At 45.8% G+C, this 20,678-nt stretch overlaps 1 protein-coding gene across 1 annotated transcript; it reads right to left on the reverse strand.

Moving 5' to 3' along the window:
- Positions 1-2,751: 2,751 nt before the first annotated feature.
- On the reverse strand, positions 2,752-18,849 carry Stoml3 (stomatin like 3). The gene is made up of 7 exons (XM_021231442.2): positions 18,696-18,849; positions 10,879-10,982; positions 10,726-10,798; positions 7,692-7,774; positions 6,496-6,699; positions 5,392-5,526; positions 2,752-3,762 (listed from the first exon to the last, which is right to left on the reverse strand). Exons 1-7 carry the CDS (start codon positions 18,733-18,735, stop codon positions 3,541-3,543), a joined length of 861 nt encoding a protein of 286 aa, XP_021087101.1. The 5' UTR covers positions 18,736-18,849; the 3' UTR covers positions 2,752-3,540.
- Between the last annotated feature and the right edge of the window lie 1,829 nt (positions 18,850-20,678).

Here is a 20,678-nt window from a genome sequence, read left to right on the forward strand (position 1 = left end):
TTTATTTATTTATGTATTGTGTATACAGTCTTCTGCCTGCTTGCCAGCAGAGGGCACCAGATCTCATTCAAGGTGGTTGTGAGCCACCATGTGGTCGCTGGAAATTGAACTCAGGACCTCTAGAAGAACAGTCAGTGCTCTTAACCGCTGAACCATCTCTCCAGCCCCCCTTTAACTCCATTTTAAAGTATTTTGTTAAGAAGACTAAGAACCCTCAAAGGGGACTCTGATTTCCTCTATGTCGATTAGCTTAGACTTTTAACATGAAGCCACCACTATTTAATAATAATAACATAATACCTACAAGCATATCCTATTTCAGATAAAATAGTGCAATTCTAAGAGGGATCGTGATAAAGAAGGGGGAGTAGGAAAAGAGGAATCCCTGCACCTTCAGCATCTCAAAAATGGCTGGCTGTGTGCCAGTGGACTGACTGTGGCCAATAACAGAAATGCTCAAGTTAATCAGGCTTCTAGAAAGAAAGAGTAGCAACCAGTCTTCGCTGAAGGGAAGCCTGGCTTTCCAGAAGGAAACAGAAGAAGACCAGAGAGAGGCAGGACCCCAGAGCCACCAGTACACAGAGTGGAAATGTAATCTCTCTGCTGTGAACTCGAGAGCACTACAAAGACTCCCCAAGCTTAAGAAAACCCCGAGCCAAGGCGAGACACGTGTGACCAGGGAAGAAACCAGTGGGATGTGGGTAGGAGGATTAGGATGAGATGCCTGTGTGCCAGCTCCCCCTCCCTTCAACCAAGCTGGGCTCCATCCAGCAAAAGCTTGCTGGTAATCTTTGACAACCTCCCCCAACAATCCAAAGTGTATTTCAGCATAAGGTGCCACCCATGATGTAAATGTTGACAAGATGCAAAGCAGCCAAACAGAGAGTGATTAAACAGAGGAGGGTTAAACCCCAGGGAAGCAGAGCAGGACAGAGATGTATCCAGGGTCATTACCAGGGGAAATCTTTTAAGGGGCCATGCGCAAAAAGAAGAGGTCAAACTATGTCTCCAGTCCCAGCCTTAGACCTTGGGATGGTTAATCACCGTCTACTTAACTGGACTTAGAAGCACCTAGGGCAGCCGGGCGGTGGTGGCGCACGCCTTTAATCCCAGCACTCCAGAGGCAGAGGCAGGAGGATCTCTGTGAGTTTGAGGCTGAGCTGGACCGACAGCCTCCAAAACAATACAGAGAAACTCTGTCTCGTCAAAACCAAAAAAAAAAAAAAAAAAAGAGAGAGAGAGAGAAGAAGAAGAAGCACCTAGAGCAGACAACACTGAGCATGTCCATGAGGGCGTTTCCAGAGAGGTTTGACTGAGACCCTGAGACCTGCCCTGACCTCGGGCAGGCTTACCATAGGCATTCATCTATCTGATCCCTGATTGCAGGTTCTGGTCTTTAAACAGCCAAGTTAAACCCTTCTTTCTTCCTTACGTTCTCGTCCTCGGGTATTTGGAAATAGCCGTGAGAAATGAACCTACTACAGACTCAAAACTTTCGCACACCTTTGTCTGGCTTCTGCTTTTCTTGACTCCTGCAGACACAGCTGCCTTAGTGGCTGTACCCTCTCACCGGCCCCTTACAAACCGTGAGCACCTGGTAGGCATCTGGCTTGGGGAGACTGTACGGCTCAGCCCGGATGCCGCCAGCAGGGTGCACTCAGGAAAGTTGCGATTCAAATTCACAAAGAATAATTCCACATTTAGCCACAGAGGGCATTCCTGTCTGATCACACAGGCTGCTACTGAGAGTCAGAGAAACTCAGATTTCCCACAACACTGGCTTTTTGTGAATCGTGTGCACTTCTCCATTTCTTACCTTGTAACCCTAGCTCGGGCGGTTTAGCTCATGGCCATCACCCTCAAATGAGAAATACACACAGTCTCTCATTTTAATTTTGGTTCGTTTTGGCGGGGGTCCTCCCCTCCCTCCACTCACACCATACTGGCATCTAAGGGCCACACGTGCTAGGCAAATGCCCTACCACCAAGACTATTTTCTCAATAATCCTGACCCACTTTAATGCATCTGTGGATCTCTGCCCAACTCTTCCAGGACACAAGAACCGGGAGCCCGTGTGGGGTTGCTTAAGGAACCTAAGTATCAGATGATGGTTGGACTCACCTGGCAAGGGTTCTTTGACCCTCTTAAATGCTGATGCAACCACTGTGTCTCCTGGGACATGTACCAGGAGAGAGGTTATTTGCCGGTTTCCCTTCCCCTCCTCCAGGAAAAGGACCTTACCCTGGTCAGGGTGGATGGGATTGGGGTGTGTTTTGAGTGTCACCCTTGGCAGGCTATACTCCATGATTCTTCTGTCATCAAGGGCACTTATTTGTCCTCAGAGGGCTTTCGTTTAGTCAGCCTTTAGTAAAAGCATAAATTATAAGATGCACCAAAGAAATGGCCACCCTTAATGGTATGAGAGACAAAAGTCCCCTGAATCTGCAGGAGGTTGTTTTGTTTTAAAACAGGATCTCACAATGTAGCTCTGGCTGGCCTGGAACTTTCTATGTGAACCAGGCCGACCTCAAACGTGTGAAGATCCTCCTGGTTCTGCCTCTAGAGTGCTGGGATTAAAGGCCTGATCTACGTAGCAGGTTCCAAGCTCACCAGGGTGACATAGTAAGAACCAAAAACAAATAAATAGGTAAGTAAAATAAGATAAAATAGACCTCATTTCTCAAAACTAATCCCCAAAGAAAATCATGTCTTGGCAATGCGATAAACTCCACTAAAGCAATTTTTAAAACTTCACTTTCTACGACTTTTTTATTTGCAACAGTTGTTTGAGTTGGGAAGAGATTACAAACAGCTTTTAATCACTATGGCTCCAGGGACTTGCAGAGTGAAAACATGCAATTCACAGAACGACCTCCCCAGTGGTTACCGTGTTCTGACTAGTAGGAAAATCACCCCGTTTCTGCTTTGCTGTTTCTCTGCTCCTGCTAATGTGTATGATGCTGAGAATGGTCTATACCTTAACGGGACATGCAGGGGTCCAGAGAGCCAGGCCTCAGCTGGTACCTGGCCCTGTGCCTGTGCTGTTGCTGCTACATTGCAGCTGAACTTTGTTTTCTACATTCAAATTGATCATAATTTTCAGTCTTGGGGGGTTCCTTATATCTACTTGAACTACAGCAAGTAGCTTTATTGGAAGAGTAGATCAAATACATAGCAAAGTGGCAGTCTCTGCTTTCCTTTACAAAAGACCTAGGGTCCTTCTCCAACACAGCTTAAACCTGGAATTTTATCAAAGTCACCCGTAGTCTCTGCCCTTCTGAGAAAAAGCCCCTGATGATTGTCAGGGGCAACTACTAGTTACAGAAGAATATTGGTTATGCCTTAAAAACAAATGTACTGCACGGCTCTCGGTTTTGTTTTGGTTTGTGTTTGTGTAGGTGCTATGCTTCCCCCTGGGGATTCTGCAGGTTGTGGAGGAGTTACTGTAACTGCATGGTGGCCTCTCTCGCTTTTCTAATGGCTGACTTCTCTAGGCACAGAGAGGCCTTTCTAAGCGGTGAGCAGTCGCTTGGAAGACCTCAAGCCTTAGCGTGGGCCTTCTTATTGTCATAGCTGATGCCGCCAATGCCCTCAAGTATGTTCATAGGCAGGGGAAACACGATGGTAGAATTCTTCTCAGTGGCCACGGTGGTCAAGGTCTGTAGGTAACGCAGCTGGAGGGCAATGGGGGACTCGGACAGCACCATGGAAGCCGACTTCAGGGACTTAGAAGCGTTCATTTCTCCCTCGGCTGCAAGGACCTAAAATGAGAGGAAAAAAGTTGACAGCATGCTGTCTGAGGCTTCTCTTTCTGGGTTTGTGTCCCCGTTATGCCACTTGTGTTTTCTCTGCTCACTCTCTTAGCAAAGGCAAGCTTTTCACATTCTAGACGGTTTGAAAAAATTCAAGAAGTTGCACAAAGTGAACATTCGGGTTAGTTGTGGTTTTTGTTTTGTTCCAGTTTGGGGTTTGGTTTTGGTTTTTTTGTTGTTTTTTTCTTTTTCTTTTTTCCTACTTGACTCAAAGTAGATTCATCTGGGAAGAGGGAACCATAGTTGAGGGATTGTCTCCATTAAATTTCCTGTGGGGCATTTTCTTGATTAATGGTTGAGATGGGAGGGCCCAGCCCACTGTGGGCGGGGCCATCGCTGGGCAGGTGGTCCTGGGTTCTATAAGAAAGCAATCTGAATAAGCCATGAGGAGCAAGCCAGTGAGCAGCACTCCTCCGTGGCCTCTGCATCGTTCCCGCCCTGACTGAAATAAACCCTTTTCTCCTCAAGTTAATTTTGTGTGTGGTGTTTATCACAGCAACAGGGGCGTAGACTAGGACACTGGAGCTAAATATTTTAGAAACTATTAGCCCTCAAGTTTATTTTCAAGCAGATAAAAGCAGTGTCATTTAAGCAAATGAGAGCTTGAGCTTCTATCCTGAGAACGTGTGTGGAGGCTGAGAACAGCGTTCGGTAGCCAGCTCCGCTACATCATAGAGACCCATCTCAGGAAGTCAGGCTTGCATGACAAGGGCTCTTACTGCCTGAGCCCCCATCTCTCTGACTCTCATTTTATTCTGTTGCCCAATTAGTCTCATTCTTACAATGCCAGAATTGCCTCTATTCTCTCAGCTTTTGATCTTAGCAGTAATGAACTCCAGCCTAATAACCCTCCCTGGGGCTCTCTCTATTGACTGCTCTTCTAAATTCTGAGATTACCCAAGAGAAACCCTGGCCAGGGCTCAGCTGACCCATCCGTGGGCCCTTGCTTTCCGTGTGCCAAAGGAGTCCTACTTAGGAGCTCCTGGTACTCAGGAGACAAAGCAAGTATGACTAAGAGTAGAGAAAACCTTCCTTAGCCACAGTTTGGTTTCCTAAGAGTCACATCTGGAGATTTCCAGTCTCTCACACCAGTAAATCTATCCATACAGAACAAAGGTGACAGCAGATTCTCCGAGAGTCAGGCCAGGCTGAGTTTCACATGTTCTCATTCTAGCCTGGCTTGGATTCAGTCACCTTTTAAAAACCAGTAACGTTTATCATACGCCAGTAACGGTGCTTAAAGCATGAGCACTAAACTGGTCACTTCAGAAACGTCAGCTTTATAACTGATGGTGGTTCCTGGGGGACTCCTGACTCTGCTTCAAGGGATCTGAGGTGCTTTGTTTAGTCACATTCTCCTGAAGAGGTGACGTGACCAGTGTTGTCTCCTGCATTGCTGATCACTCCACACGCAGCAAGCACAGTCGTGACCTCTTACCAAGCCTCCTCAAGGGGTGGGAAGCTGCCCACTGTCTTCTAGGGAACTTCTCGGGAAAGAACCTCTTTTGGGTCAATAACTGCGATGCTATTCTCCCCACCGCATCCTGACCACCACCATGCTGACCCAGTGTTTCTCACCCTGGCTCTGGCTTCCCGGGTGGCCTCAGCCTCTGCCGCCATGGACCTCTGCAGCTGCACGGGAATCCGGACGTCTTTGATTTCCACCCTGGCCACGCGGATCCCCCATAGCTCAGTGGCATCATCAAGCAAGGTCTGTTTCCAGAAGGAAATGCATTGTTTAGAAGACATGTGACCTGCCCGTGTATCTGGTGTGTTTGGGGAGGCCGTCTTTTCTAAACTCATTAATGATGTTGGGAATTGAAGTGACTTCGCTGAAGGACTCGAGTTGAATTTTCTTCTGACTTACAGAGAGGAGGTTGAGAATCACAAAGTCATAGACATAAGAAAACACAGAAATGCCATATATAAACTAGAATATGGCAGTGGTGGGGCCAGATTTGTTACACCCTCAATGGTTGTTATTATTATGGATGATACTGACACTGGTTACAGTATGAGGTTTAAATTGTCCCTGTATTGCCCACTTTCGCTGTCTCAAACGAACTTTTTTGCTTTACACCACTGAAATGTAGGGCTCCAACGGCTGCCTGGTAAGGGTTGTACTTCTTTTAGAGTAGTTTAAACCAAAAATAAATATGACTTGTAACTTCTTTTTTACAAGGTTAGCTGTGCAGTGTTTGTTCATAATTTCAAATGTAGAGAGAAAAAAATAAGAGAAACAATTCCCAAAGCTCCCTTCTTTCATGCAAACATTTTATGTTTTAAAATTATTGTATATATATGTGTGTGTGTGTGTGTGAGTGAGTGTGTGTGTGTGTGTCTACATATATGTCTATGCACTGTGCGTGCCTGGTACCCATGGAGATGGGAGGGTGTGGCTCCCATGGAACTGTAATTATAGATGGTTGTGAGCCACCATGTGGGAGCTGAAAATCAAACCAAGTGCTCTTAATCACTGAGCCGCCTCTTGAGCCCCCATGCAGATCTTTAAGTCTGTACCTTGAGATTGATGATACGTTACCAGAGATAAGGAAACCCATCCCGAGAGGTCAGCTATCTCTGAGTCAGAGAGGCTCTATTCTGATGTATTGATGTTAGTAGTCATGGACCACCCAGATGAGGGAATTCAAGATGCAGGTTCACAGTACTCTGTGTCCTTACCTGGATGCTGTGGGCGATCTCTTCTCGACCAGATAAGATCTGGGACAAGGTCTGTGTCCCTAAGACATTTCTCAGAGTGGTCTGAGCCAGCAGAAATGTGGCTTGGTGAACATCATTTACATTGGCCACTGCTGACACAGCGCTGTAGATTCTGTAATAGACGACTCCATCCACTTGGGTGGTCACAGAGTCTCTGGTGAGGATCTACAGAGCAGACACAGAGGGAGACCACGCGTGTGTTAGTTCACAACTGGCAAAGAGGCAACCAGCCCCAGGGTCCTCCCTCGCAGAAGGACGTTGTTAACGGCAACTCATGTTAGCAATCGCCAAACATCTGTCCTGGCTTCAGAATAACAGCATCTCACAGCGGTTTGGTCCCTACCTACCCCCGTAGCTTCAACTTAGAGAATTCTTGCATCCCGTAGGCAAAAGCCCCACCTTCTTCTCCTTCCAAACAGAATGTGCATGATGTCCTAGTAGGCAGGTCTCACGGGCTAAAGGAGCACTGCCTCTTATGAACTATAGATGGCGCCAGAGACCTGTTCTAGATTCAAGCTGGAGACCCAGCCACAGTCATTCTGAACAGTGATTCTCTCTCCTCCTTCTCTCTCCCTGCCTCTCCCTCCCTTTCAATAATAATTTGAAGTTCAAATTCAAGTGGGTCCTGTGTAGCCCCAGTACTGCCCCTAGACTTGTTCTGTCCCAACACACACACACAGACACCAAAAATGAATAGCAACAGTAAAGGTCAGCTATGCCGCTGTTTCTAAAAGCCCCTCGGAAGCCAGACGATGCTCGGGAGCCAGAGGCAGGCGGATCTTTGTGAGTTCGAGGCCAGCCTGGTCTATGGAGCAAGTTCCAGGACAGGCTCAAAAGCTACACAGAAAAACCCTGTCTTGAAAAACAAACAAACAAAAGCCCCTCTGAGAAGGCTGTGTGTGGAGAGTGCAGCCTGATCCTCCACCCTACCCCCTCCATCCCACCCCCCTCTACCCGGCTATTCCCAGGACTTTCAGCTTTTCAGCCCCCCCCCCTTCTGATTCTCATCTGGCTAACTAAAGCCACCTGAAGCACTTCAAGAAGGCTCTGGAGTAGGGGTGGGGATTAAGTCACCCTCTCCCTGGTAGGTTAAAATTATGCCAGGTCATAGGGAACCTGGGGGTTTCATCTTTGGTAACACTTGTTTAATCTTGTACCTCTTGTGGAGGAATGTTGCAAGTAACTGTTCGGAGATCAACTTTGACAAAAACGTCAATGCAGGGCAGGACCAGGATCAAGCCTTTGAAAAAAGGAAATTGATTTAAAATTTGACCTGTTCAAAACCATGACAAAGACGGTCTTCTAGATATGTTGAGCATTGTTTTTGTAGTGCTGTGTGCATTTCTTGGATCTTCAGTAAGAACACATTCAACTTTGGGGAAGGTGACTGCTTCTGCTCTTTCAGTAATTAAAGGAAATTAACTACTTAGGAATCAAGGACCATTGGCAAAACGCTAAAAGGGCCCTGACACACGTTTTCACAATTTTGTTCATAAGTAATCTACTTCTCTTTAAGCATTTATTTTGAGATTCATTTAAAAAAATGGTACATAGTAAATTGGTTTCCTAACTAGAAAGAGTCACGTTTGACTGCGATTATTAGCTACTGGCATCCGCGTCATTAACCGTGCCGAAGGAATACTGCATTAAAATCTCCCACCCAGTCTCAGATACTCAGGAAGGAAGCTGAGGTAGGTGAATTACAAGTTCAAGTCCTGCCTGAGCTACATAAGGAATCCAAAGCCAGCTTGGATGAAGTAGAGTTTGTCTCAAAAACATATGTATGCATGCATGTATGTATGTATGAATATTCATATATATACATGTGTGCAATATATAATATAATATATATGTATTATTGCTTGGCACTTGGCTTGCAGTCCTCCTGGGGCTCAGGTTCTCTGCAAACAGTGCACTGCAGAACTGGGAACTGACGGTCTCCTTAGCTGTGTTCTAGAGCAATGGCGTCCCCCAGGCACAAGACGGCTGTTTCTGAGTAGCAAGTGCTGGGCTTGGAGCAGGCCAGGGAAAGGGAAAGTAGAAAGCCCGTCTGAGAACGCTGTGGGTCCTCAGCTTTACCCCAGAGGCTTCTGTTCTTTTTGAGCATCCCAGTCACCAGGCATGACAGCAAAATGAGGACATGGAGCCATTTCCACCAATCAGAAAATCTTTATGTCACTGTGCTCCTTTTTAAGGCAGAAACCAGCTTTTAGTCTGAGTGAGCAACCAGTGACTCCTGTGGTAAGAATCCCCACCCTACTTCCTCTCTCTTTCTCTCTCTCTCTCTCTCTCTCTCTCTCTCTCTCTCTCTCTCTCTCTCTCTCTCTCTCTCTCTCCTCTCTCTCCTATCTGTCTCTCTCCCTGTCTCTGTGTCTCTGTCTCTCTCTTTCTCTTTGTGTGTGTGTGTGTATGGATGGGGGGGGGTCTCTGGTTAATCTCAAATTCCTGAGAACTACCTTGAGTTCCGTGTCAGCCAACCCCATGTCTGGGACCATTCACCCATCTTTCCTGAGCTTCCATTACCACCAACTTATAAAATGTAGTGAAGATGAAACACAGGTCACCATGACAACAAACAAAGTATTAAGAATGATGCCAGGCATCCAAGAAGTGCCGGATAGGGCTGTCTTCTCGTCAATACTTTTATTACTGAAGCACAATTTCGCATTTGCAAAAGCCTTAGCAATTTGGCTTGTTTCCCTCCGGTCCTCATGATGTTCTGAGGTAAACCGTTAGCCCCAGAGACATGCGTGACGGGGGTTATTACCCTGGGACTCTTAGCAGAGAAACCTTTTGGGAGAATTCACTTAAGAAGGACACATTCTCCTCCAGAGTTCTCCTGGCGTGGCTGTTCTGCATCTCTCCCTGCTCTAGTTCTATTGTAACACAGTCTTGGGCCCATCAGACGGGAGCGTGACAAAAGAGAGGAGCTTGGTGACTCTTGATTGGTAGATGGTCTAACAGCAATGTCTTGACAAATGGATAAAAGCATCTGTAAGAAGTGATTCTTGCCCTTTCTCTTAGGTTGGTTATGAAATTAGACAAAAATTATACCATCTGAATGGTCAAGGCTCATTCGCAAAAGTATCCTTGGAAGTGTCTCACAGTTTTTTTCCAATGGAACATATAATAACAGGCAGTGTGGCTGATTCATGGTCAGGTAGAGTCTCACCAGGAATGAAAGGCTCCTGCTCCCCAACCCCTGACCTTTCAGCATGACTAGAGATTTAACAATTTTACTCTACTCGAAGTGTAGGAAGGGGACAGAAAGCAAAGCTTATAAGAGAAATACAATAAATGGCCACTGTTTTGTGAAAGCCCTTCCTATCCATAATATTGGAGTCAGCCATATGAAATTGTCATTGTTATAAATCAAAACAAATACAAGAAATTTATGGTTTAAGAGAAGCTGTGACTAAAGACCTCAGGTCTAGGGCATTTTACTATTCAACACCTCCCATCCACTCCCCCAACCCAAAAGTCATTTTATAGTTTGGATAGTTTGTAACTGGTTTTACTTCCCAGAGTTGTAGACAGCATGGGAAAAAAATGATGCACCTGGTGTTAGATGCCTGGAATCTCTTTTTTACCATGAGCCACTGGGACACTCACTGAGAAATCATTAAATCTATGTTGGTATCAAGGTCTTCATTTTCAAAACTAGAAAACTCCACTGAGGGACTCCTTACATTATCCATCGGCTCACTACATGAGGAATATGTATGTATGTATGTATATGTGTGTGTGTGTGTGTGTATGTATGTATGTATGTATGTATGTATGTATGTATGTATGTGTGTGTGTGTGTGTGTGTGTGTGTGTGTGTGTGTGTGTGTGTGTGTTGTCTGTTAGCCTGTTCCAAGCATAATAAAATCCAGCTCCTCGGATAGTCCCTTGAGTAATTTAATGGTCTACATGGGCCATTTGCTTTCTTCCTTCATTCTCTGGACTTGGCTCTTCACAACCCTGGACATAAATGACATGCAGTCAGTGTTACCCATTCACTGGATGACTCAGGGGGTGAGTTATGAAGTAGGCTCAGATTTCATAATACTCAAACTGGTGGTCTCTCTCACTAACATATGCAATGTTAGTGCCTAACACCACAAGGTCTCCGGCTTTCTGGGTGCTTTTCTTGGATGCTAACTAGTTCCCACGGGTGGTGGTAACAGATGTCCACCGTCTCCATACCTGGTCCCTTGACTTTATCAGCTTGGATGCGTCCCAGTCGGAAGACAACAGCACGTTCATACTCCTTAATGATCTGAGAGATTAAAGGAGAACCTTTAGTCTCTGTGTCTGTCGATTCACAGGGAGATACCCATTTGTTTCCCGGGGCATTACCTTCAAGCATATCCATATGGAGATGGGGAAGGTTATGAGCATCAACAGCAAGGAAAGGGAAAACAGAATCCAGCCACACACACCAAGCCGGTTTTTGTTGATGCCTGGGAAGTGAGAAAAGCAAGCTTGTCATCTAAGTGACTCTTAACAAAGCTATCAGGCAGTGTATGTGAGGAGAGAGTATTCCCCGACACTGCCCAAGACAGGACAGAGGAGCAAACCTAACTCCAATGACACTGTGAGTTTAGTTACAAACAGCTCTGCGCAGGCGCACGCATGCACACATGCGCATACGGGTGTGAGTATAGAGATTCAAAATGTTTTGTTCGGGGGCAGGAGTGCTTAGAAATTAAAATCAATCTGCCCCTTCCTAGAAGTCGCTCAACAATCAACAGTGATAGTCATCATTGTTTTGTAAGGCCAGCATGTTTTATCGCTTTCCAAACATGAAAAGATGTCTTGGAATGTGACCCTGAACCACTCATACCAGGGTTGTCAGATTCTTGGGTCCCTTGAAGTCTCCATATGACATTCAAAATAAGCCCTGAGATACGTAGGGAGGTGCTATTATCCCTAGAAAGGAGAATTACACGCTTATGGGAAAATATCTTAGAACCCCTGGTGTGGGTTTCTATGCAAGGTCTCTCATGTGCCGACTCCAGAGCTTTATAGAATCCATTCCAGAAGAGACTCTCTGAGTCTCTCCTCTTCATCAGTAAGAGGGAGACAGAAGTTTCCCACCTTGGAAGATCTGATGAAGACTACATGATGCCATTTTTACATAGCTCCTAATCCATGCACTAAAGTGTGTGTGTGTGTGTGTGTGTGTGTGTACCTGTGTCTGTGTGTTTGCCTGTGAGTCTCTCTGCGTATATGTGTATCTGTTTGTGTGTGTATGTATGTCTGTGTATCTGTATGTGTGTGTGTGTGTCCATTTGTATGTGTATGTGTGTCTCTTATTATTCCCACTTTACAAAAAGGATAGAAAAATCCATGGACTTCTCAAACTGCTTTGTAATAAGAGGAAATTTATTTTAAGTCCTCCTTCAACAACTTAACACTTTGGAGCTTGAGTCACATCAATCGTAATCTCTTGTTCGTGAAGTGGGCTGTCTGGCCAACCTTTTCATGCTAGAACTCCTTATGGTCATCCTCTCACCTCCTCTGTGGTCCTCCGTGTATTCTCTTTTCCTTGGCAGCCGCCCCCATTCTCATCTCCCAATCCCTTTCGGTTGAGTCACATTTTCCATTCATGCATTGGAACTAGTGTCTTTGCTGGATACAGCACCCTGGCGATCCCAGCCACTCCCCTGCCCAGGTTAGATAGAGACTCAGGTCTCACCGTTGCCTCCTCCTTATCCATCCACTAAAGTCACTTTGGAACTTCCACCGATACATTGGAAACATACACACATACATACATATTTGCTTACAAATATGTGTTTATATATTTACTATATATATTATTTAAATTATATGTATATATAGTTATTTATTTACTTAAGAGAGTTCTGGGTGTTTCCTTTTATGAACAGTGATGTGATGAAAGTTTCTAAGCAACTCTTTTTGTGCATGTGTATAGAATAAATCCCTGGTCATATATGTGTTAGGGTAAAGAGATTTACAATCTTACTCAATAGTCAATGCCCTTTAAGGATTTTGAGCATACCCCCTCCTCTCTGACAGTGTGTGTTCCTCCTTCTGCATGGTCTGAGCTTATGAAATTGTTTCAGGCTTGGCAACTGTTATACCTTGCTAGGTGAAATATATTTAGCATTAAAACTTTTCTAAGTGTTCTGTCTAAATATACATGAAAATTGCACTATGAACAACAATGGCTTGCCTGCCTACTCGAAAGCTGAAATTCCTGAAGCATCAGCCTCTGATGTCATGGAACTGCTCTGAGGTGAACCTATCTATGTACCTGTGCAGGGTGAAAAGAGACTCTGGCACTGGGGAGACGGCTCGGGGGATAGGATGCTTGCCACCAAGCACGGAGACTTGAGTCTGATCCTTGGAACACACATGGTAGGAAAAAAGAATCAACTCTTGCAAGTTGTCCTCTGATCTCCATGTCTGTGCTGCAGCATGTGAGTGCACACATGCACATACAAATATAATCAGTTTTAAATAAAATAGAAGACACTGGGTGTTTGTGTGCTCACAGAATCATTGCTACATCCTATTTGCTAGTGATTTTTAGTATTAACTCAGCCTGTACTTGTATTCTCACTGAAAAAAAATCAAAGTTTAAGACTTAAGCTCCCATAACTACCTCCTCCTCAGTTCCACATTTACACAGAGAAGGAAAATAGTCATCATCAGTTTATGTCTGTCTTTACAGGACAATTCCCAGGTGTCACTAGGGGTGAGAATCTGGTCTCCTACAGGTCTTAGAGTAGGCAGCTTCCTGTGGTGCATACTGCTGCTCACCTCTGAGTTCACAGGATTCTGATTTTATATAGTCTGCCCATTGTCCCTCCTGAGCTAAACACTTAAGCCGTATGCCCATTGTTGTTTTATACCTTGTTTTAATCTTTTAAAGTTGCATAAAGCCTGGAAATCCAAATAGAGATCTAAGACCCAACTAGCTCTGAAATGGAAAATTCAAGGCTTGCCCTACTGACTCAGAAAGGAAAGCATAAAAAGCCGTTAGCAGAACCAGCCCATGGGCAGAGAGGTCGTGAACAGAGCTGAAGAGCCAGACCTTAGGTCAGGTGGCTACATGTTCTAATCAAGACAGCTGTAACTGAAAGCCAGACACCAAGGCAATCACTTGACTTGCTCCCACTGAAGCAGCCTCCTCTGCTGCATGATCACAACAGCTAGTCGGGAGGAGTCACCGAAACAGTGTATGCACAGGAATTATGAGCAACACGGGTCAGGTGCTGAAGCCCTCACAATTGTCCAGGGTGTGTGTGTGTGTGTGTGTGTGTGTGTGTGTGTGTGTGTACGTGTCTGTGTGTCTGTGTGTCTCTGTGTGTGTGTGTGTGTCTGTGTTCATATAAATGTGTGTGTGAGTGTGTAGGCATACATGTGTGTGCAAATGCATGTGCCCATAAATGCATGTGTGCAGAACAGAGGTTGATGTTTGGTGCCTTTCTCCACTACCCTCTCCTTGTTTGTTGAGACAGGGTCTCTCATTCAGTCCAGAGCTAGCCATTTAGGTAACACTGACTGGCCAGCATCTCTGCTCCCCAGGGATCTTCCTGCCTCCCCCCCCCCCAGCACGGGGTTAGGATAATAGACACATACAGTATTATCATCAATCTTACGTGGGTTCTGGACTTCCAAACTCATGCCCTCACGATTGCACAACAAGCATTTTACCTACTGAGCAACCTTCCCAGCCTCTAATTTTAGAAAATTAAAGAGAGGGAGAAAGAGACAGACACAGAGACACAGTGAGAGATAGAGATGGAGGAGGAGGAAGAGAAAGGAGGAGGAGGAGACATTGTTTATAACCGTCCATTTTAGAATTGTACATGTTCATGCTGATAATCCCAGCATGTGTGCAGCTTCGCCAGGACAGTGAGTTGAAGTCCATCCTAGGCTACGTAGCAACACCCATCTCAACAATAACAGCAAATGGACCTACTGAATCAGAGTGCCCCTCCTCACGCACCCCTCCCTCAAGAGGTCTGGCTCCACAGTTCATGGAAAAAAGACCCAATGCAGCCCCAGCCCCCAAGCCAGACTTGCCACCCCAGCTCCTGAACACCGAGAGTTTAGGTTTCAGTAGCTGAGCCGTTGTTGATGATTTAGCGACCCAGACACGGGTCCAGGGAAAGCCCTCCATGGGTCTGCCCCTTTGCACAGATCTGTGTCTCTGACTCACACTTGCATCCCCCGTAATTCTCCTACCTCGCTTTCCCTACTCTGTTTGTTCCTGTAACCCCCACCGCTGCCACCCTTGGGTCCCCTAGGTTCCATTGTGAGTTGTAGCTGCATCCTGTGTCTTCCCTGAAGATGTTTAGTGCTTTGAAGCAGGGTTCTCTTCCTGGCTCCCTCCTGCCTCACAGCAGGAACCAATGGGTGAGTGGACGGTCCACTCTAACCCACTCTGAAGTCTCAGAATGCTGCTGCGCCACAGGTTAGATTTATGGGTCTATCTGCAAGCTCTTGTCAGAAATAATGATGCATCAGAAAAGGCTGTCTCTCACGAGACTTAATTAACCCAAGGACCATAAGCCATTGCATTTTCCCCTTCATGTCTCTGCCTTCCTGTATCTCACCCCCACATCATTATGAGAAAATAAAGACAGGATATGTCCTTGCATCAGCCTCCTCTGTCCCCACACTCCCCAGGCTTCCAGGCCTCTCTCTCTCTCTCTGGAATGACAGCACTGCCAACAAGCACAGGCATTTTGCCCTTAATATTTATCTTCTGATGACCTCACAACAGTTTCATGTATACCAAACAGATAACAGACACTCTGGCCGAGACACAATATTGCATTTTTGCATAGTCTTATTAATTAATCATGGACAGGGTCTCGTGTGTCCCAGGCTGGCTTCAAACTTATATGTAACTGAAGGTGACTTTGAGCTTCTGATCCTCCTTCCTCCACCTCCCCAGTGCTGGCTTTAGTGGGGTATACCCTTGAAGATGCTGAGGGCTGAACCCAGCTTAGTGTGCATGCTAGGCAAGTGCTCTACAAATCGAGTTGCTTACCCAGCCCACATGCATATGCTTTTACAGTTTATAAAGGTACCTGAGAATCATTATAGGATGATAGTAACAGAAAAATAAATGGTATGGCATGAAACCGTCAGCCAGTGGGCTCCCAAGCATAAAAGAATTCTGGAAGAAAATGAAAGGAAATGTTTCTGAGTAGTGGAAACATAGTGGTTCTGGATTTTTTAATGTTTTGATGTTTTTAATGAAAAGATTTTGTTACTTCTTTGTGTGAATGTTTGCCTTCATGTATATACATGAATCGTGTACACACAGGGCTTGAGGAGGGCAGAGCGGGCATCAGACACCCTGGAACTGGTGTTTCAGATGCTTGTGTTGGGAACTGAACTGAGGTTCTCTGCAGGAGCAGTAAGTGTTCTTAACAGCTGACCCATCTCTCCAGCTCCTGATTCTGCTTTCTTGATTTGACACATATGTATGCTTTTATAAAGAAATTTTTAAATAAAAAACTCTGTCTAAATGTTCTCCTTCCTGCCCTCTCTCCATTACTCCCTCTCTCCTTCACCTCCTATCTGTTAAGATACAGTGGGTAGAACAGTGCCCCAGCAGCTTCTGGGATCTCTCTGTAGCGACTCACAGACTTCAGCATCAAATAGAAAACCCAGCATTAAACCCTAAGGACAAACGCTGTTTCAGCAGCTACAACTCATCTTTCTGACCTGTCTGTTTTACTAACACAGACAAATAGCTTTCACTGAAGAACAATTTTAAGCAAACTATGAATTTGCCAAAGGGAGCACAGACACTAAACCTGGTTTCAGCATGGTGACATCTCCACCTCTGGGGACTGGTTTGGATGCCACTTCTCAAGCCCAGACATACCTGAAGTACCAGGATTTCAAGGACATAGGTGGTGATGCACAGGAGCTTACACTTCTTACAAAGGACCCCAAGAAGATGCCGACGTCAATATTGAGAAGATCCCCTAAGGCTGATCCCGGGTAACTTTGACCCTTTAGTGAGAGGGTGGGTGTCCGGGCAGAATGTCAACAGTTTGTAAATAGTGGTGTGCTAACCAGGCTTGGTCATGGGGTTTCTGGGTGTGGAGGGCTCTTATTTGCAACATTGTCACTTGTGACTGTCATCCCATCACCAGGGGAATTTAACCTTCCCTTGTGATTCACAAACTTGGAGTTGTACAGCCACACCCATAGCTCTCAAAAGTTGGAGGCTCCAGCTGGAGTGATGGCAAGACTCAGCTCTTCAATTCCCTCATCATTTGTGAGTGAGTGCACATCTCTGCATTGCTGGGAGGACTATGCACTATATACCTTATTTCTGGGGATCAGAGTGGAGATTGGGTGGGAGACTGGGGGACCTGGTGGGGAGGGCGGGGGAGGAGGGGAGGGAGATGGAGCTGGGATTGACATGTGAAACAAGATTGTTTCTAACCTAAATAAAAAAATAATTTTAAAAAGCGGGGTTCAGCATGACACACACCTGCAATATAAACACTACAGAGGTTGAAGCAGGAGGATGGCCAACTTGAGCTATACAGTGTGAAGTCCCCACCTCCTACACCCAGAAAACCACATAAGGCTGATCGATCGATTGGAGTTTCTTAATTGTGGAGAGTTTCTGAGTCCAGAATTTGTAAGTGCGGAAGTAAAATTCACACAGGCTCTCTTCATCTCTGCTAACACTCATTCAGAGCTCACCCCTGTGTCTGTCCCAACATCAGTGTGAACATCAGTCAGTCCTTTTGGAAGGAGTCCCCTTGAGAGACTGGCAGGTCCCAGCTCCTCTATGCGGCGGCCTGCCTGCCTACCTATAAAAACTCTGTAAAATCACCTCCACCATGGAACATGCTACCTGGGACAGCTCCATTCCACAGGCCCAGACCACTGCCACTCATAGTTGGCTCAGAAATAAACTATCTCTTATTCTTTTTGAAATGGGAGTTGTTTTTTTTATTGACAATATGAGCCCTTGTCTCTTAAACAAAATAAAGAAAAGAACACAGTGGTTGCATTCCTGAAATCCTGATACTTAGGAGGCAAAGACGGGAAGTTCATTGGCACCCTCAGCTGCCAGGCAAGTTCGAGAACAACAACCTGAGAGACATGAGAAGAACTATTCTGGAATTTTCAGATGATGTTTACTGCTTCAGGCTATCAGCACTGCTATGTCAAGAGAAAAAAAAAAAAGACTGTTAAGCCAGGTGGCGGTGGTGCATGCCTTTAATCCCAGCACTCAGTAGGCAGAGGCAGGCGGATCTCTGTGAGTTCAAGACCAGCCTGGTCTACAGAGCGAGTTCCAGGACAGCCTCCAAAACCCTGTCTCAAACAACAAAGACTGTTTTCCAATTTGCTAAATGTCTATTTTTCTTTTCTGAGATAGTAATGCTAAAAGCTTTCTTAACGTTCACCTTGAAGTCGGGTTTTGGCAACTGCAGGTTACAGAGCATAGTTTAAATCCCATGCCAGACACATTCCCCAACCCCACATCACCACCCTCACCTTTTAACCAGTTTAAACTCTCCAGGACCCAGTTCTTCACTAGTAAAATTATAGCAGAGACTGCCATGTCTGAGAGGGAAACAAGGACCAAATGCCCCCCAGTTCATCCCAGGCATTAGTACTAAGCACAGTACTTGGTACTCAGGGGCTAAGTCTTACTCTCTCAACTTCTTCCCATTCATCTGAAATTGTGCAGCTTGAGCCAACTCTTTTCTTAATCATGGTATCGTCAGACACATTTGGATGTGGAGGGACATCAGCCTCCATCCTATCTTTGCTATGCCAGGTGAAGAAAAAAAATGCAAAGACAAATAAATGCTGTTTGATCACAAAGGGAATGAGGGAGAGCAAGCCACAGACCACCATTCAAAGGCCACCCGAAGCCAAAGTAAACAGCAAACGCTGAACAAGGGGTTCTAAGAGGACTTGACGGCCCCACCCCTCTGTGAGACAGGGTATTGCAATATAGCCCGGGCCAGCCTTGAACTCATAGCAATTCTCCTGCCTCGGCCTCCAGAGTGTTGGGATTTCAGGCATGCCCAGCTGCAGTCAAATTCAGTGTGTCTGCCTGGGATCACGTCCCACCTCTCCAGTGCTCCTCGCCTGCTCTGACTAATGTGTGTGTGAGAGAGGCCTTCAGAGAGGAGGAAGGAACCTACCCACTAAGCTGTTCTTATCCAGTTTCTCGGGCGAATCCATCTCATTCTTGAGAGTTGTCAAATCTGGCAGATGGTCCCGAGTCTGGATCCAAGCGTGACTGTGGGCATCAGCGGAGCAGAGTGTGGGGAGGAACCCAGAGCCCTTGGCACACCCTGAGGAGTAGTAACCCTGGTGAGAGAAGCCTAGAAACATAAACAAAACACCTCCTCTGGCTTTACACTGTCTTTGTTCAAAGAGGAAAGGTAAAGCCCAGATAGCCTTCTGTCAGGCTGCTTCCTATAAGATGTCACTCTCGACCCTGTATCATTTGCTTACTATAAAGCATTGCTAGGCTCCTGTGTAACTCATTATCTGATATGCAAGTCTATCTGTCCTAGTGTGTTATAATGCAGTAGGGGACCTAATTCACCTAACATACTGCGAAAGAACACTTTCAAATACAAAGCCAATCACGTCACATCCTTAAGATAACCCGAGTGCTGATCCATAGATAGTTGGGGCGAATGCCATAGCTGTCTCTGGCAAGATTTGAAACTACTGGCCAGTCCTTCCTTTTCCTGACACTCCTCTCTCCCTGAGCATCAATCCTGTTAAGCTCTTAGGTGTTTTCAGACAGAATTTCATTGTAACGCAGGCTGGCTTTGAACTCCTTGGAATTCTCCTGCCTCAGCACCTCTCCCGCACTGCCCTGAGCACCAAGATTGCAGGCACCAGTCACCACGCAGCTTTCTTTAAGTCTCTTGCCTCGGGGCCTTTGCACTGGTAAGTACACAGACAAAGCTCCACTTTTGTTTTCTTTCTCTTCTAGGCCAGCCTTAGCCTGCCCCCTGTTAGCTTTGGGTAAACCGCCATCATGCATAGCCATGGCCATTAGCCTGCCCCCTGTTAGCTTTGGGTAAACCGCCATCGCGCATAGCCATGCCCATTCCTTCCTGCAGCATCTCTGGCCACTCTTGCGCCACCTCAGTAGTGAGCGACTGTAGCAGAGCCCACATGAGCTGAAGAACTTGCAATGTTGAAAGAAAGGCATGTTGGCCCGTGCCTGACACTGCGTCTCTATGTGCAGAGTGAACAGATTATTACCTATCACACCTGGAGTGTTTGGAGCATCCCAGACAAGAGCTGCTCTTCAAAGGATGCTTGTCCAGTGAATAGATCATCAGTGTGAGATGATAAAAGCTCCCAGGAGGCAAAGCTCTTTCTGAGATGCAGAATCTGCTTCTTGGCTGTGCTGGCCGGGGAGTCATTCATTCCTTTGCTGTTGTCAGCGTGTCCTTGATTAGTGATTGGTAGAGGAGGGTCCAGCCCGCTGTGAGCAGCGCTAACTCCAGGGCAGGCTGAGCAAGCCATGCAGAGAAAGCCAGGAGGCAGAGTTCCTCTGTGGTCCTTGCTTCAGTTCTGCTTTGAGTTTCTGCCCTGGCTTCCCTCGCAGTCTGTGAGCGGGAAGATGAGATCCCTTCTTCCCCAGATGGTGTTTATCACAGTAGCCGAAGCCTAACTAAGGACATGGCCCAGGGTTTCATCTTGTGCCACACGCCTAGAACCAAATGCCATGGTAAGTTTATTCTCATACTGAAAATCCCTCGCTCACATCAACATCCTAAATATTTACTTCAGGCTGTGTAAAAGGACAAAACCAACAGCTCTTTGTCTGTTCTTCTTGTATTTTTCTATGTTTTCTTTTTTCACCTATCTAGTTGTTCATCCTCACAGAAACATCTTTAAACATTTCCCACATGGCTGGAGAAATGGCTCAATGGTTAAGAGCACTGGCTGGTCTTCCAGAGGTCCTGAGTTCAATTCCCAGCAACCACATGATAGCTCACAACCATCTGTAATGAGATCTGAGGCCCCTGCGGGAATACATGCAAACAGAACACTGTATATATAATAAACAAATATTTTAAAAAAACATTTCCCACAGCATGGTTAGATTTACCAAGTACTTAATTGTCTTCTCTGCAAACTGAAGCATGGCTCTT

Source organism: Mesocricetus auratus, unplaced genomic scaffold, assembly GCF_017639785.1.
Source record: "Mesocricetus auratus isolate SY011 unplaced genomic scaffold, BCM_Maur_2.0 Super-Scaffold_100011, whole genome shotgun sequence".
In the NCBI taxonomy this organism is placed as follows: Eukaryota; Metazoa; Chordata; class Mammalia; order Rodentia; family Cricetidae; genus Mesocricetus; species Mesocricetus auratus.

Bases quoted from the DNA above. Each gene is read 5' to 3' on its own strand.
- Stoml3 (XM_021231442.2), bottom strand. From the start codon at position 18,735: ATGGATTCGCCCGAGAAACTGGATAAGAACAGCTTAGTGG. The intron at 10,983-18,695 runs GTAGGTTCCTTC...CTCACTTCCCAG, and splicing joins GGATAAGAACAGCTTAGTGG to GCATCAACAAAAACCGGCTT. The intron at 7,775-10,725 runs GTATGGAGACGG...CTTTTTTCAAAG, and splicing joins TGATAAAGTCAAGGGACCAG to GCTTGATCCTGGTCCTGCCC.